Source organism: Hydra vulgaris, chromosome 06 (genome assembly GCF_038396675.1).
Source record: "Hydra vulgaris chromosome 06, alternate assembly HydraT2T_AEP".
Classification (NCBI taxonomy): domain Eukaryota; kingdom Metazoa; phylum Cnidaria; class Hydrozoa; order Anthoathecata; family Hydridae; genus Hydra; species Hydra vulgaris.
Window position 1 is genome coordinate 13399092 of NC_088925.1, and position 15272 is coordinate 13414363.

A 15272-nucleotide genomic window follows, 5' to 3' on the forward strand; every position below is an offset into this window, starting at 1 on the left:
ATCGCACCATACAAAAACAATAAAATAAGTAGATAACAAAATATAAAGTAAAATGATACAAAATATAAGTACGAGCAATATAAAAAGAAAAAATAGGCTAGTAAATGTGCTACTATATATGGTCTAAACTCTAGATAACCAACTGAAAACTGATAATCACCTGTGTGAGATAAAAGTATATAAATGTCATTAATGTAACAAATTCATAATATAAAGCTCACAAAGCGCTATAATACGTGGGTGTAAGAGGTAAAAAAATGTTGGTGCCATGGTAACCAATCAGAATTAAGTAGTGCATAATGGTGATCCCCCTCCTCAGGAATGCACTGCGATCACCAATGACGTTTCGGAGAGCCCGAGACCTGCACTAACGCCACTCGTCAGGGGCGTGTCCTTGCAACTATTGTCTTTAACTATTTTTTTATATTGTTCTGCTTCGTTAAGAAATTATAATTTTATTTGGTTTTATTTAGGCAAATCTTAGTGCTGTTTTTGAACAGTGAAGTTAATTATTCATCAAACCTAATTTTAAATTTCTATTTCATTAAAACATATTTTACATTATTTTTGAGATTTAAAATAACATTTTAAATCTCAAAAAAAATTTTACATATAGATTCTTGAATTAATTTGAATTTATGATCTTATTTCTTGTAGTATTTTTAAATAAACTTATTAATACACATTTTATTCAATGCAAATATCATGTGATTCCAAAAAATCTGGACAAATTAAATTCTAAAATATTTTTAGAAAGATGACTTATTTTTTAAGTTTTGAACGATATTTCAAAAAGAGCAATGTTCATAGAGTAATATTACAAAAAATTACAAATTTTCCATTCCTTGTCTGCGAACTGTATCAACTCTTGTAAAACTCTCCTTACCAAGTCGATGTACGCGCTCAATGTCGACATGTTTGAAGCAGTAGTTGATACGATTCCTCAGTTGGATCAAATTTTTTAGCTTCCCAACAATTAGCGTATACTGCTCTCTTGATTTCATTCCAAAAATCTTCAATAGGTCGCAATTCTGGTACGTTTGCAATATTTTGACTTCTGGGCACATATTCGACATTTTTGGACCTCAAAAATTCTTGAACTTTTTTTGAGTAGTGAGATGATGCAAGGTCAGGCCAAAAAACTATTTCATCATCTTTATGAACAGTCTCTATATATGGGAGCAAACATGATCTCAAACACTTGTCTATGTGCACATTTTCATTGACAGCTTGACCGGAAGGTGCAACATAATGCTTTGACAATCCCTTTGGAGAAATCCCAAAACCCAAACCAATAATTTTTGTTCAAATTTTGATTTTCTTTTTAATTTATTGTCATTTGGTGTCGTAGTAACATCTGATGAATAAAACCCTCTGTTTCTTGAAATATTACAATTACTTAATCCAAAATATGATTCATCGTCAATGATCACCTATTTTTTTCGAAAAATTTCAACCCATTTAGACCACTTTGGACAAACAAGAGATTGTTGTTCAGGAGTTCTTTTTGGAGCCTCAATTTTTTTATGATAATGAATGATTGTCTTCTGCTTTATCGTGTTGCATATATATGATTGATTGACATTGAATTTTTTAGCAAGAGAACGTTGACTGATTCCATGTTGATGGTCGATTTTTTTTTCCAATTGTTTGATCTTCTTTTTTGTCATCTTAACTGCTTTCCTACCGCTTCCAACTTGTCGTTCAGGTAATATGTTGTTGTCTTTTCGTTTTAGAATATTGTAGAGCGTAGATCTTGGAATACTTTCCATCATAAAATGTTTTACAATTGCGTTTTTGGAAAGTTCTGGGTTAATTTCAATAAACTCGTACACTCGCTTTCTTACGTCATCTTGTTTCAAAGTAATTTTTTTTTATTATTTCAAATTTGTTGCTCAGTATAAAATTAATGAGTTTTCTAGAGAATTTAATTCTCTACAAAATTGCGTGATAGCCAATCAAAATTGATAACTTTACGCGGAGAAAAAATGGCGGGAAATTTGTCCAGATTTTTTGGAATTACATGTTATTTATTATATCGCAAAAACTAGAAGATAAGAATATTAAATAATATTATATATATATATATATATATATATATATATATATATATATATATATATATATATATATATATATATATATATATATATATATATGCAGTCTTCTCTGTTTAGCCAGCGCCTTTGCGTTTAAGTCTTTTTGGGCTCACCCACACGCCCGCAAAAACTTTGGCGAGCGCATAAAAAAGATTTGTTTTAAATTAGAAATGCCGCGAACAGTTTTGCCGAATACCGAATATTCGGCTTGACTCTTCGCCGAATAGCTGAATATGAGGCAGCCGAGTATTCGGTAACACTTAGAAAAATTTGCATGTGACAATTTCCAACCAGCATTAGTAAAGTGAATAGCGGTACGGGTATTTACGCCTTTTTTATTTTTTATTTTAGTGTTTGGGCATGTTATTTGTTGACTATTCGTTACATCAAACTTTGTTACTTATAGGTTGTAATTCTTACAACCCGTTACCTAAGATGTATACATATATATACAATAAATGTAATTATATAGTGAAAGCTTTAGAATATTTAGTGGCAATTGCGTTGTTTGCGGATTATATTAGCTGTTGATGTATTTATAATATAAATTGTCACTAGAATTTGTAAATAAACAAATTAAATTTACTAAATGCAATCCATTTATTAACAGTTTCGATAATTTATTTTAAACTACCGAACACAAGTATTGTCATTAAAAACCGTACAAATACATTAATCTTTTAATTAAAAATTTGTAAATATTATGAAATTTGTTGGGAAGGCAATAAACTAGCAGTTTGTTTGCTGTGTAATAACAAGATCTTGTGAGGTCGAGAAGGAAGAAAAGCAAAAAAGTTTTACGTATATTATAACTAATTAAATGTTTTGTTATAACAAATTATTTACGCTGGTAGTTTTTTCAATCATAGTTCTTTTGAACCGTAGGTTCTTTAATTACTCTAAGTTTAAGTACTTTTTTTTATTTCCAGCAACAACTTCTCTTAAAAAACGTCTTCAAAACAAGCATTCTGAGCAGTACACTAAGTTAACTGGAGCTCCCCCGGCAACAGGGAACAAAAACGAGGGTTCGCTTACTAATCACTGACTCTAAATCACTTAATCGACATGAAAATGTTCAAGAGCTTTCACCAATCGAAATAACCAAATGGCGACGGGAAGAGGCGTGGCATAAATATTTCTTTTTTCTGCCCCACTTCACCCTTATGTAAACACTTTTTTAAGGTACATTTCAAAATTAGGGCTTCTAGCGCACACAGGGAAACAAAGCAATTTCTGCTAAATAGAGGGGAAGAAATTTAATTGTTTACATTAAATAACAGTATTTAGGCACCACTCCTAACTAGAAATTTCAGGCTGTCCAACTTCTCCAGCTTCCCACTTCTCCCCACTCTCCCAAATAGTAAAACTACAAAGAGCAAAAAAAAAAAATTCTTTTAGGAGCTCTGAAATGTGGTTTTGAAGCGTCTAGTAGCTTCGATAACAACTCATCTCCACCTTGAAAGAAGAAATTGTCAATAAAAATGATACAATAATTGTAATACACAGTATTTCTGGAATTTTTTTGAGGAAGTCGCTACAGAAACTCAGATGAAGATTTTGAACAGAAAAGTTCAACAGCAAAAGAAACTAATTTGTCTATGAAAACTGTTCGCCTAGATTGGAAAACAGACCCTTAAAAATGATGGTCAGCTAATGCAAAACAATATCAAAGCCTAGCAGATTTTTTTTAGGTTTATTTATCATCTCCAGCTAGTTGCGTGTATAGTATGCGGCTATTTTCGAAAGCAGGTACAATTTACAAGGAAACACGGAATCGTTTGCTATCAACAAACGGTGAAAAAAATTTGTATTCATTCATCATAGTTTCGCACAGACAGATTTCAAGAATAAAACTTGTTTTAAATAAATTTTTTTTGTTATAAATAGAATCTTATACATATAATATATTTATTATTTGATTAATTTGTTTATTGCATAATTTATAGTAATATATAGTAATATAATGCGGTTCTATTTCTAACGCGGTTTTTTCTCTTGTTTTAGTATTAGGTATTTGGCCGAATATTTTGCAATATTTGGTCGAATACTAAATATATAAAATATTGCCGAATATGCCAAATACTAGTGTTGTGACCAAAACTAAAAATTGTAACTAACATAACTAAAAAAACCGTAACTAAAATTACCCAACTAACTTTTTAGTCTAACTAAAATTAGTCGACTAACTTTTTAGTCTAACTAAATTTAGTCGACTAACTTTTTAGCGTACCTAAATTTAGTCGACTAACTTTTTAGTTTAACAAAATTTAGTCGACTAACTTTTTAGTCTAACTAAAACTAGTCGGCTAACTTTTTAGCGTAAATAAATTAGTCGACTAACTTTTTAGCGTAACTAAATTTAGTCGACTAACTTTTTAGTCTAACTAAATTTAGTCGACTAACTTTTTAGTGTAACTAAATTTAGTCGACTAACTTTTTAGCGTAACTAAAATTAGTCGATTAAAACAAGCTTCAGTACTAAAAACTGAATAACCTATGAAGCCATGAAATTTTCACACACGATGGCACATTATTGTGGCGGTTGAATGTCCCAAACATGGTTCATAGGGGCACGTCAAATCAAATTAGTAACGTATTAAATCAACTTTGATTATTAGAATTTTGTCTCAGCTCTGAGACAACTACCAATGCGGTTGTTGCAACTGTTTATAAACGCCCAATGGGCACGGAATCTAAAAAAGGCACCCTTTGAACGTTTAATTAACATTCTGCAGTTTAATTTAACGTCTTATTCGGGGTTGGGAAAGCCAACTTGTTGGGGGTATTTTTGTTCTCACGCTCCAATCACCGCAATTTCTTTGAGAAACATTTTCATTTGACTTAACAACATTCTTGAGTTATGAGTTCGCACGATGCCTAAAAGTGTCATATCTGAAACATCAAAAAAATCCTGCCCACGCCGCTGGAAAGGCAATATACGAAAAATAAGATTTTCGCAAGAATCACAAGCGAAAAGAAACTTGCTAATCGATTCATTTCGAAAGAAGATTTTGAAACCTACCGAAAGGACTCAGTTAAAAAATAATATCAGTTTTTTACTTCATAAAAATTTGCATGCGCGATAATTGACACTTATGAGTAATGAGCATTTAATTACTTAGTTCATTATACGGATTTTTTTAAATGGAACATTTCAATCTTGTTTTTATGACGAATTTCAAGTTTTCTTCCGTAAGTGACCGTTCTTCAAGTGGATTTATCGAAAATTTTCCTTTCGAAATAAATTTTTTGATCATTATTTGAAAAAACAAACTAGTAAAAATTTAATATATTGCTATACTGAAGATAAAGTTTCATTACAAACAGTTTGATATATACAGATATTTTATTTTCACATTTCTTGCAGTTAGGCGAATAAACTTCCTTTATAGATTTCGAAACGTAGTTATTAAAAGCGCTCATTTCTCAAGTGCTACTTCCGAAAGTGAAACTTTTGGAAGTTTTGGAAGAGCATTATTTGAAATAGCAACTTGCGATAGTCTAATTTTCATAAGTATTATTTGCGAAAGTTACTTTGACAAATTTTAATGCTTCTATATATTCGTTACGAATAAAAATAATTACTAATTGTATATACCCTTTTAAAAGATTTTTTCACAGAAATCTTTGAAACCTTTCGGTTAACAACCCTATTTCAAAGGCTTAAAATAGCAACATAGGAAAAATTATCCCAGATAAGTAACATTCCTAAAATTGGATTTTATTATACATTGCCTATAAATTTTTATTTTCATATTAGTGATATATAGTATTGGAGCCAGCGAGAAGGGAAGGTGGTGTTGGGGGTATGACACTCACTATCTATTACCATGGAACTATAAGAGATGGACGTGCAACCTATTGTTTTACATCAAAGACGCCGCAGAAATCAGCGAGCCATGCGAGTTTCCGACAAACTCTAAATTTTCACCCGTCAACAAAAAAATCTATTAAAATGGCTGCCCTTAGTTTTTAAACAGAAACTCTGATCACGTGGTGTTAGTTTAAATTTTATAGCATTTGTTTAATAAGACTGTTCAGGATAAGTAACTACTTCACGTGTTGACAAATTACTAAACAAATTACACCAAGGAAAAGGAAATCAGTTGTCGGCACGAACAGATTTTCATCATTTTTCCAAGATAAACATTTGTAAGTTAGGGAACTTTTTTCGTGTAAACAAAGTTCCATCAATAATAAAATAGATCTGTAAAGATAATTTTAAAATGACTAAAAAAAGTAAAGCGAAAAGTAAAACTCTTAAATGAAAATTTTTAGTCAAGGTCTGGTTTCATGCAACTCCTTGGTCCTTCATTCACCAGCCTTAGTTTAGTGTATTTTTTGAGTATTATTTCCGATATGTCGCCGTTTTTTGCCTCGACTACTCTATAAGCTCCATAATATATATTCCACTGAGCATTGTTTTTTAGTAGGTGTATTTTCTAATGGGCTTTTTTATAACTCGTTTGATAATGCAAAACCTTTTAAAAAGTTATTCAAGTTTATAATCATCTTGCAAAATGTAGCCAGATATTTCATGTTTTCGTATTTCATATTTCATATACTATTTCATTTGTCATAAAAGGCACATAATAACCCATTTGTTTTTATCAAATAAAAATTAGTTTATATATAGCTGGTAAATCATGCTATGTTAATATTAAATACTTAGTTATTCTTGCGGTTTGCCATAAATTGGCTTTGCTAAATTCTTTAAAACTGTGACAAATTATTTTTTTCTTTATTGTATTTATATTCATTTTATGTATGAGTTATTTATCCTTAACTGTATATATTTCTGTTGTTAAACATAAAAATAAAAAATTCTATAATATTCTTAAACAATAAGTCTACAGCAATATAGTAGATGGTGTAGTTCCCTGGACATGAAACCAATATTCTCTAAGTAGCTACAAAACTAGTTGATATTTTGTATTATTTGTTATATCTCTAGTTATACATGTACTAAAGTAGTTAAGTAAATGATCTCAATTTCTATATTATTATCAGTATTATTTCTTAAAATATAAGGAATATCTAGCTATATAAAATTAAACTTAAAATCTGACTCTATTGTAGCCATTCTTGACGATTTTTTTATTATTCAAATAAACATATGTAACTTATATCATTGTATAGAGCTTGACTTGACTTAAAAAAAGAGGGGTCATTCGGCCTTTGAAGTTATTGAACTTTTTGTAGTGCAATAATTGATGATTTTTTGACGAAAGGTATAGGGCTTGAGTATGGAAAATTTGCATTGTTATGGCACCGAAAATTTGCATTATGTCACGCAAAATCAAAACAAAAAACGTCATAAAATATGCGAAGGAAGATAGTTATATATATATACATAACTTCTATATAAAAATCCTTAGAACCTATTCTTCAAGAAAACATAAATAAATACTTGTTATAAAAAGAGGAAAGAGTAAACTTGCAATTTCCACCTGGACACTTTTAAAAAACACTTTTTTTTTCTATAAAAATAAACCTTGAAGTTTTGAAACGCTAAGAACTTAAAATTTATGTATTAAAGTTAAAAAGTGTGCACATTCCATTTGATTCGTCATCCCTTTTTTAACCTATACGGAAAGTTTTATAAAAATTGGATGTGTTTTGGTACTAAAGAATCCTAACCTCTGAAAGCTTTGTTTTAAAAAAATGTTTCCGCTTCGAGCTTTTTTCTTAATAGTGGTCTTAAGATATGGATAAAATTTAAATGAAGCCATATAAACCATAGTACTTTCTATATATGACTGGAAAGAGGTTGAGTAACACTAATTGATGCAAAAAACCTTAAGGTGTTTGCTTAAGCATACAAAAAGATATAAGAGAGTAAAGTTCATGAAAGTTACGTGTTTTTTTTCAAACGTCAAATGTTTTTCGTTGAGCCGTGGAATCGCTATCTATTGCTGTTATCTTGAATAACTAAAAGGAAGTTGATGTAACTGGTTAGACAAGACCAAAAGTTTTCGACGAATCCGACAGACTTTATAATTTAATTTCTATGGTTTAAAACAAAAGATTTGTAACAATGCGCAATGAGCATGGTTCGCAAAAAAAAAAAAAAAAATAGGTTGCACGTCCATCTATTATAGGCCATGCTATTGCCGATATTTAGTTTGATCATTCGGCAAATTAAGATGTTAATATAATTATTAGCAAATCTCAGCAATCGATATATATATTCTTATACTCAGCCAGTATAATTTTTAATCGGCAATTATTCTCACGGCAGTTTTCAACTTACCCTCCCCCCCCCCCACCCTGTATACTAGCGAATATACTTAGTCTCTAAATATTTAATTTCATATAAGCGATAAGAAGTACCAATTTATTAACGCTAACTTCCATCATTTTTCTCAACAAGCTTGATTTAATGCGAAAGCTTATATATGCAACGTTATCATTACATTCATAATTAAAACTTTATCTTTTTCTCATTTTTTCAACGTACGGACAAATAAGTACGGAATTGCGCTTAAATTGGTTGGCGTATTAGGTTATGTTTGTTACAATTTAAGTACATTTAAGCTTCGGCAATTTATTTATTCTAAAATGCATACCAAATGTTAAACGTATTAATATAGTTTTTAAAAGGCAAAACATTTAATAGCATTTACCGAGAGGCTCATCGTCCGCATTTAAAAATGCAACCTCCGCAATTAAATCGTGTAAAACTGTAAAATAAGATAAACATTCTGTTAAATGGCAGCGGTCGCTTTATCAAACCAGAAAATTTCTTATCACTTTTTAATTACTTAAAAAATGCAGAATATCTATCATTTTAAAATACATTTTCACTTTTTGTTAAAAAAAAATTAAGTTACGATATATTTTTCCCAAAATAATGTTTTTTTTTGGTATCAAAAATATAATTTTTAGTCGTATATAAACTCGTTTAATTATATTAAATATGGCTGTATACTAGGCAGCAGCAATTTTTGGCTTTAAATTGCTTCAAGCTGAAGTAGATAGTTTGTTTGAAAATAAGAGTTTTAGCGTGAAAAGTAAGATCTAAAGTTAACTAGAAGCAATCTTATTTAAAAAGTAAGTTTGAAATATCAACTTAAATGAACCGCATTTAAGACGCCATTTTTTGTAGAATTATAAAGAAAAGGTAAGGTTAATGAAATCATTCATTATGAAATATAAACTTGGGTGGGTCATAATTAATACATGAAAATGTAAAATACATTTACAAATGTAAAAAAACTTAAATTTAAATAACATAGAATCGGGAAGACTTGCTACGTTCATATTTTGCACTTAGTTTTATAGTCTAATTAAGCAATTGGTTTTTCTAAAAAAAAATTGAAAATCGGATAATGATACTTTGCAAAACATTGCGATAATTGTAGCCTGGAAACATAAAAGCCCTTAAGTTTCTGGGGTCCCCCCCTGTCCCAAACATGAGAGCAACAACTTTATAAAATCATTTTTTAAACATGTTGCAACCTTGTTTGATTGTTTTTAAAACAAAACAGTTCAAGTTCTAAATTTAAGAGTTTTTATTTAAGAACAATGAAATAAATTCAAAAATAATTATTTCAACAAGATATTTCCGTATTACATTGATTAAATTGCACCAATTTTAAACCAAATTAAAAAATTCCAAATTTTCGTACAAAAACATCAACATTTGAAAACATTCAGCCGTCATCCTGTTTCGCTTAGCATACAAATTGTTTAATGCATCAGAAAAAAGGCGCTCACTTGGTGCACTGGTAGCAGGTGTACATAAAATCATCGTTGAAATGCAATACAATATTGGAAAAACATATTGATTTTGATGCCAAAACTCTAAAACATTTTGTTCGTGCACTGACAATCTTATATATTCACTGATTTCTTTTTTTAAATCTAAGGTTAAATTTTTGTCACTATCACTTCCGAAATCATCTTCTTCATCCTCAAATGACAACTTAAATTTTTTTGATTCCTTTGTCACCTTTTTAATTGGAATTATTTCACCAACTCTTTTTGAGAGATAAAAATCTGACAAAAATTCTTTCACAATTTTTAAATATTTCTTTTTTTCGTACTTTTCAAAGAATTGAAAACTTTTATAATTTGGATCCAAAAAAGTGGCACACAATAAAAAGGAATTATTCTCTAATTCATATGAATCTTTGTAAGTTTGTAAAGATTCTAACAAATGTGATTTCAATATTACAATTAAAGGAGGAGTTTCACTTTGATTCTTACTCAGCTGCTTCTCAAGGTACCTTATACTTGGAATAATTAAAGAACACGTTGTATACCTATCGCCAGATAGTAAAACACTTACTTGATTAAAGCTTAATAAAGCATTTACCGTTTCTTTTAAGTTAACCATTTCATCTTCATCGAGTAAATATTTTCTTATATCTTTGTATTGTTGTTTCGAATTAAAGATATCTTTTACGTAGGAGTGAAGCTTAAGCATTCGCTCTGCCATGAGAAACGTAGAGTGCCAACGAGTTTTCACATCTCGAATCAAATGAAGTATGTGATTTTTTTCGACACCTTGTCGTGTTTGACTTTCCTCTAATAAATCATTAAGTTGAGAAGAGTGATTGAAAGATGTAACAATTTTCCTGCACTTAGTTAATGTTCTTGCAATGAAAAAGAATTTAGACGAACTATCTTTTTCACCTTCCTCAACTAAATCTATGACATTTTTAACAACTAATTGCAAAACATGTCCCATGCATCTTATTGGTTGAATATTTAAACAAACTTTTAAAGAATTTAGACAGTTGCGTACGTTACTGGCATTGTCTGATACTATACTCATTATTTTATCATCTACTTTAAACTTTTCTACGATTTTTAGCAAAGCCTCTTTTAAATTATCTGCATCATGGCGGCCATTAAGGTATGCAAAGCCCAAACAAAAGCTGATGAAATTTGTTTTGTCAGAAATGAAATGTGCAGTTGCAGATATATAACTATAGTTTTGACAGGACGTCCATCCGTCAGTAGTAATAGATAAAACTTTAACTGATAATAATTTTGATTTCAAAAGTTCAACTTTTTCTCGATATAAATCAGTTAAAAGAGATCTTAACTTTTTTCGGCAAGGCACTTTATACTTTGGATTTAAACACAAAACAAATTCTTTAAATGCACTACTTTCTACCAACATAAATGGAAGACAACAGGCAATAATGAAAATTAAAAGAGCTCTATCAATCTTATCGCTAACTTCTTTGGACAAGCCACTCATAGTTCGTTTTTTTTTCGGCGTTATTATTTTGTGATCATGTTCAAGATGGTAATCTAATATACTCTTTGATGTTTTACAAGAGTACTGTTTAGGTCTGTTACTATTACATTGATTGCATATTCATTTTGATGTTTCCTCCTCGATTGAGTAATATTCGTATGTAGTTTTAGCTGCTTCTTCAATGGACTGAGCATCAACTTCAATTTCTGTTTGACCGGATGAAAAACTTGAACTTGTTTCGCTATCGTTATGATCTGCAGGGTTTTGTTCATCTATAGTCTTTCTTTTATCCAATCTTTTCTTCGTCAGATTCATCAAATCAGATATTGGAGCAGCATATTCAATTGGAGAAAACGTATTATTTTTCGACAGTTTAAAAATGCAATTTCTTAAAGTAAATTTAAATATATATTTGAGAATAACGGTTTATCTAATATATAGCGAGAAACCATTACTTTGAGGTGTCAGTTAAGACGTTCCTTAAATTTTGTTGTGTTGAGAAATTATATGAACATAATATGAATTAAGACAAATAAATCAACTTAAAGACATTCATTAAAATTTATTGTTTTTAAGAAATTTAAAATACGTAATATAATTTGTGACAATTAGGTATTAAAAATGTTTTGTTTGTACCTAGTATTGCCCCACATTTTCTTTCATTGAATTAAATAAAAATTGGTTTGTTAGTAGAACAACTCCGCCGAAAACAGCTGATATTTTATACCGAATACATAATTAGTTATTAGCATTTTAATAATAATTAAAAAAAAAAAAAAAAATTTGAGAGTTGAACAAGATATATTATTCAATTACACAATATAGAAATAATAAAAAACATTAATTGCGTAACAAATTGTTACGCAATTAATGTTTTTTATTATTTCTATATTGTGTAGTTGTTACTAACAACTACAATTATATTGTCGTCACTGTAAAAACTGCGTTTTATGAGTGTAGAACAAAATAAATTAGATATTATTACCTCAAAAGATGATTGCTGGTATTATATAAAAGAAATCCGAAAAAGCTTCTGCATACAACACATTTCAAAAATATGGCACCATTTTTTTTTTCTAATAGTTTATGGTTCATATTAATTTGAAATTGAAAAAATCCAGATTTAAACCGCTTTTCATTGAAAATTAAAACAAGTACTAAGTAATAAGGGGGGAGTAAATGGATACAGTTTTTTTACTATTACAAAACTCCAAGTGTATATCTCGCAAACTTAAGAAAAAAAAATTTTCTCCAAAAACTTGAAAAACTCTGAAAATCAACTTTGGAAAAGATGCCATGGAGATCTAAATTGTAACTTACAGCAATTTGTTATTAAAAAAATGGCGCTAAAACCACTTCACAACTAACACATAACAAGATTTAAAAAAAGTATTTTTTGGGTAAAAGTAACAATATATTTTTCGCAAATTAAAAACTTAGTCGACTAAATTTAGTCAAACTAAAAAGTTAGTCGACTAATTTTAGTTACGCTAAAAAGTTAGTCGACTAAATTTAGTTAGACTAAAAAATTAGTCGACTAAACTTAGTTAGACTAAAAAGTTAGTCGACTAATTTATTTACGCTAAAATGTTGGTCGACTAATTTTAGTTACGTTAAAAAGTTAGTCGACTAATTTTAGTTAGACTAAAAAGTTAGTCGACTAAATTCAGTTAAACTAAAAAGTTAGTCGACTAATTTTAGTTAGACTAAAAGGTTAGTCGACTAAATTTAGTTAGACTAAAACTAACCTTAACTCCCACACCTACCAAATACCGAATAGTTACCGAATATTCATGATTTTACCGTGATTTTTTGGAAAACTTATTCGGAGGCTATATAAATTGATTTAAAAATTTTAAATGGCATGGCATTGCATAGCATAATATATTTTACAATTTTTTCTTCATGTTGTATCTATTAAGTAAAAAGTGGAAGATATACCAATATTACTTACAAAGATATAGACTTTTGATTTCTTCACGAAGTGCACATAAATATTTCTGAACAAATGTTTTTTGATAAACTTGTGTTAACAGTATTGGTTTCAAATGAAAATCTGTCAGGGTTTCTGCTTACAGTTATAGCTTTGGGGTTATTGCGTGTGTTGGATTTTTAAAAAAAATATTTATATTTGTCATTATCATTAAGAGCTTTGGTATTGTGTCATATATTAAATTGGTGTAAATTTATTGCATCAGTTGTAACAATTTTAAGTGATTAATTCTGGAAAAGTTAAAGCTTTTTTCTCCTGAAATACTGCAAAATGAGAGTATAGAGGCGCTGTACAGAATATGACACAAGACGTTAGATCTACAAATTTGACCTTGGTTTGATTGAGTGTGACCAATCTGTTTAAAGTGATTTAGTAAGTAGGGTACAAACCTAATAGAGTTTTGAACTTTTATTTAACAATCATCCCAGTTAAGATTTTTGTTCATTAGAATTCCTAAATATTTGTAACAATAAACTAAATTCGAGTTTAGAGTTTAAAAGTATTGGGGAAGAAGTTGCAACTTTATTAAGGTGAGTACTTTATTAATAATGTTTTGCGCTTTAAATAGTTGAGTTCTATGCAATTTACAGTAGCCCAATTTGCTGCACCATCCACAATACATTGAGTTGAATGAATTTTTTGTCTAAATAAAATAAATAATAAAAGTTTGATTTGAAAAAAAGTTTTTCAAAAAAAAAAAAAATAGTTTGATTTGAAAAACTATTCATTCTTTTTTTAAAAACGACAAACTATCTAGAAATTTTAAAAGTATATTTTCAGGTTAGACAGGTTAATTACCGATTCCTACTTAATACAACTAGATTTACAACTAAACTGATATTCTCAGTTGACCAATTCTTAGTAGCTAGAAATTTTCAAAAGAATACACTCAGGTTAGACATTAAATTAGAAATTAAAAAACGACTAATTCTTAATGGCTAGAATTCTTATTCTTGCTAGTGAGAATCAGTCGCTTTTTACTTTCAAATCAAGTTTCGCGCCTATCGTCCAAAATAATAACAAAGGCAAGACTTATAACTACAAGCTGGTGCCACTCACCAATATTGTGCAAGGAGACGGAAAGAACATCATAAGTCTGATTGAATCCTGTAACGTTTTGACGGAAGCCGATTACCGGGGACACCTAGTTGACATTATTAAATATTTATAATAATTAATAATAAATGAGTTTGCCAGAGCATTCAAGATTGTGTCATATAACGATTTCTATATAAAACTCATGCCTATGACACTTAAGGCCAGCTATTAAACTATATTGCTAGGTGGGTAGCTAATGGAAAACGACGAGTAATAATTGAAAAGTAAACGCCGGACTAAAAAAAGGTGATAAGTTGCGTCCCTCAAGAATCAGTTCTTTCATCACTGCTACTTGTGTTCTTTATCAATGAGTTACCAGACTGGATTTATAACCATACCAAGTTATACGCCGATGATGGCAAGATCTTATGAGTTAAACAAAGTGTTTTAACATTATGTTTATGTTTCGAAATAAAACTTATAATGACTTATTTAAATAGTAAAAAAATTTCTCGAAAAAATGCGTTTGACATCTATTGATATGGGTTTTATAGAGAGAACCGCATTGTAACTTTTCTCCAAGGTTTTAAGTTCTTTTTCCCGTATTTCGGTACAACAAAAACTCTTGCTTAAGTCTTTTGAATTGATCAGTAGATATGGGCAAGTGTATGAGGATATCTTTATTGAGAAGTGCGTTTAACTCATCGTAAAGAGAAACAGGTGAACTTTCCAATATTGTACATTGTGCTTCAGCTATTAGTGCTTCCTCATCATTAGAAGTAAATTCAAAAAGCCTTAACGAAAGATTTACAGTAAAAGTATTTTTTAATAGAACAACTGAAGGATCTTATAAACACCTTAACAACTGCAAAACATTTCCGTTAATTTTTTCATCGACGTGCTTTTTTAAATTGGAATGCAATAAAGA

The 15272-nt window shown here is 29.6% G+C and overlaps 1 protein-coding gene across 1 annotated transcript; it reads right to left on the reverse strand.

The window, feature by feature from the left end:
* Nucleotides 1-903: 903 nt before the first annotated feature.
* Nucleotides 904-11313, reverse strand: LOC136081214 (uncharacterized). Its single transcript, XM_065798512.1, has 2 exons — nt 9703-11313; nt 904-1266 (listed from the first exon to the last, which is right to left on the reverse strand). Exons 1-2 carry the CDS (start codon nt 11311-11313, stop codon nt 904-906), a joined length of 1974 nt encoding a protein of 657 aa, XP_065654584.1.
* Nucleotides 11314-15272: the final 3959 nt, after the last annotated feature.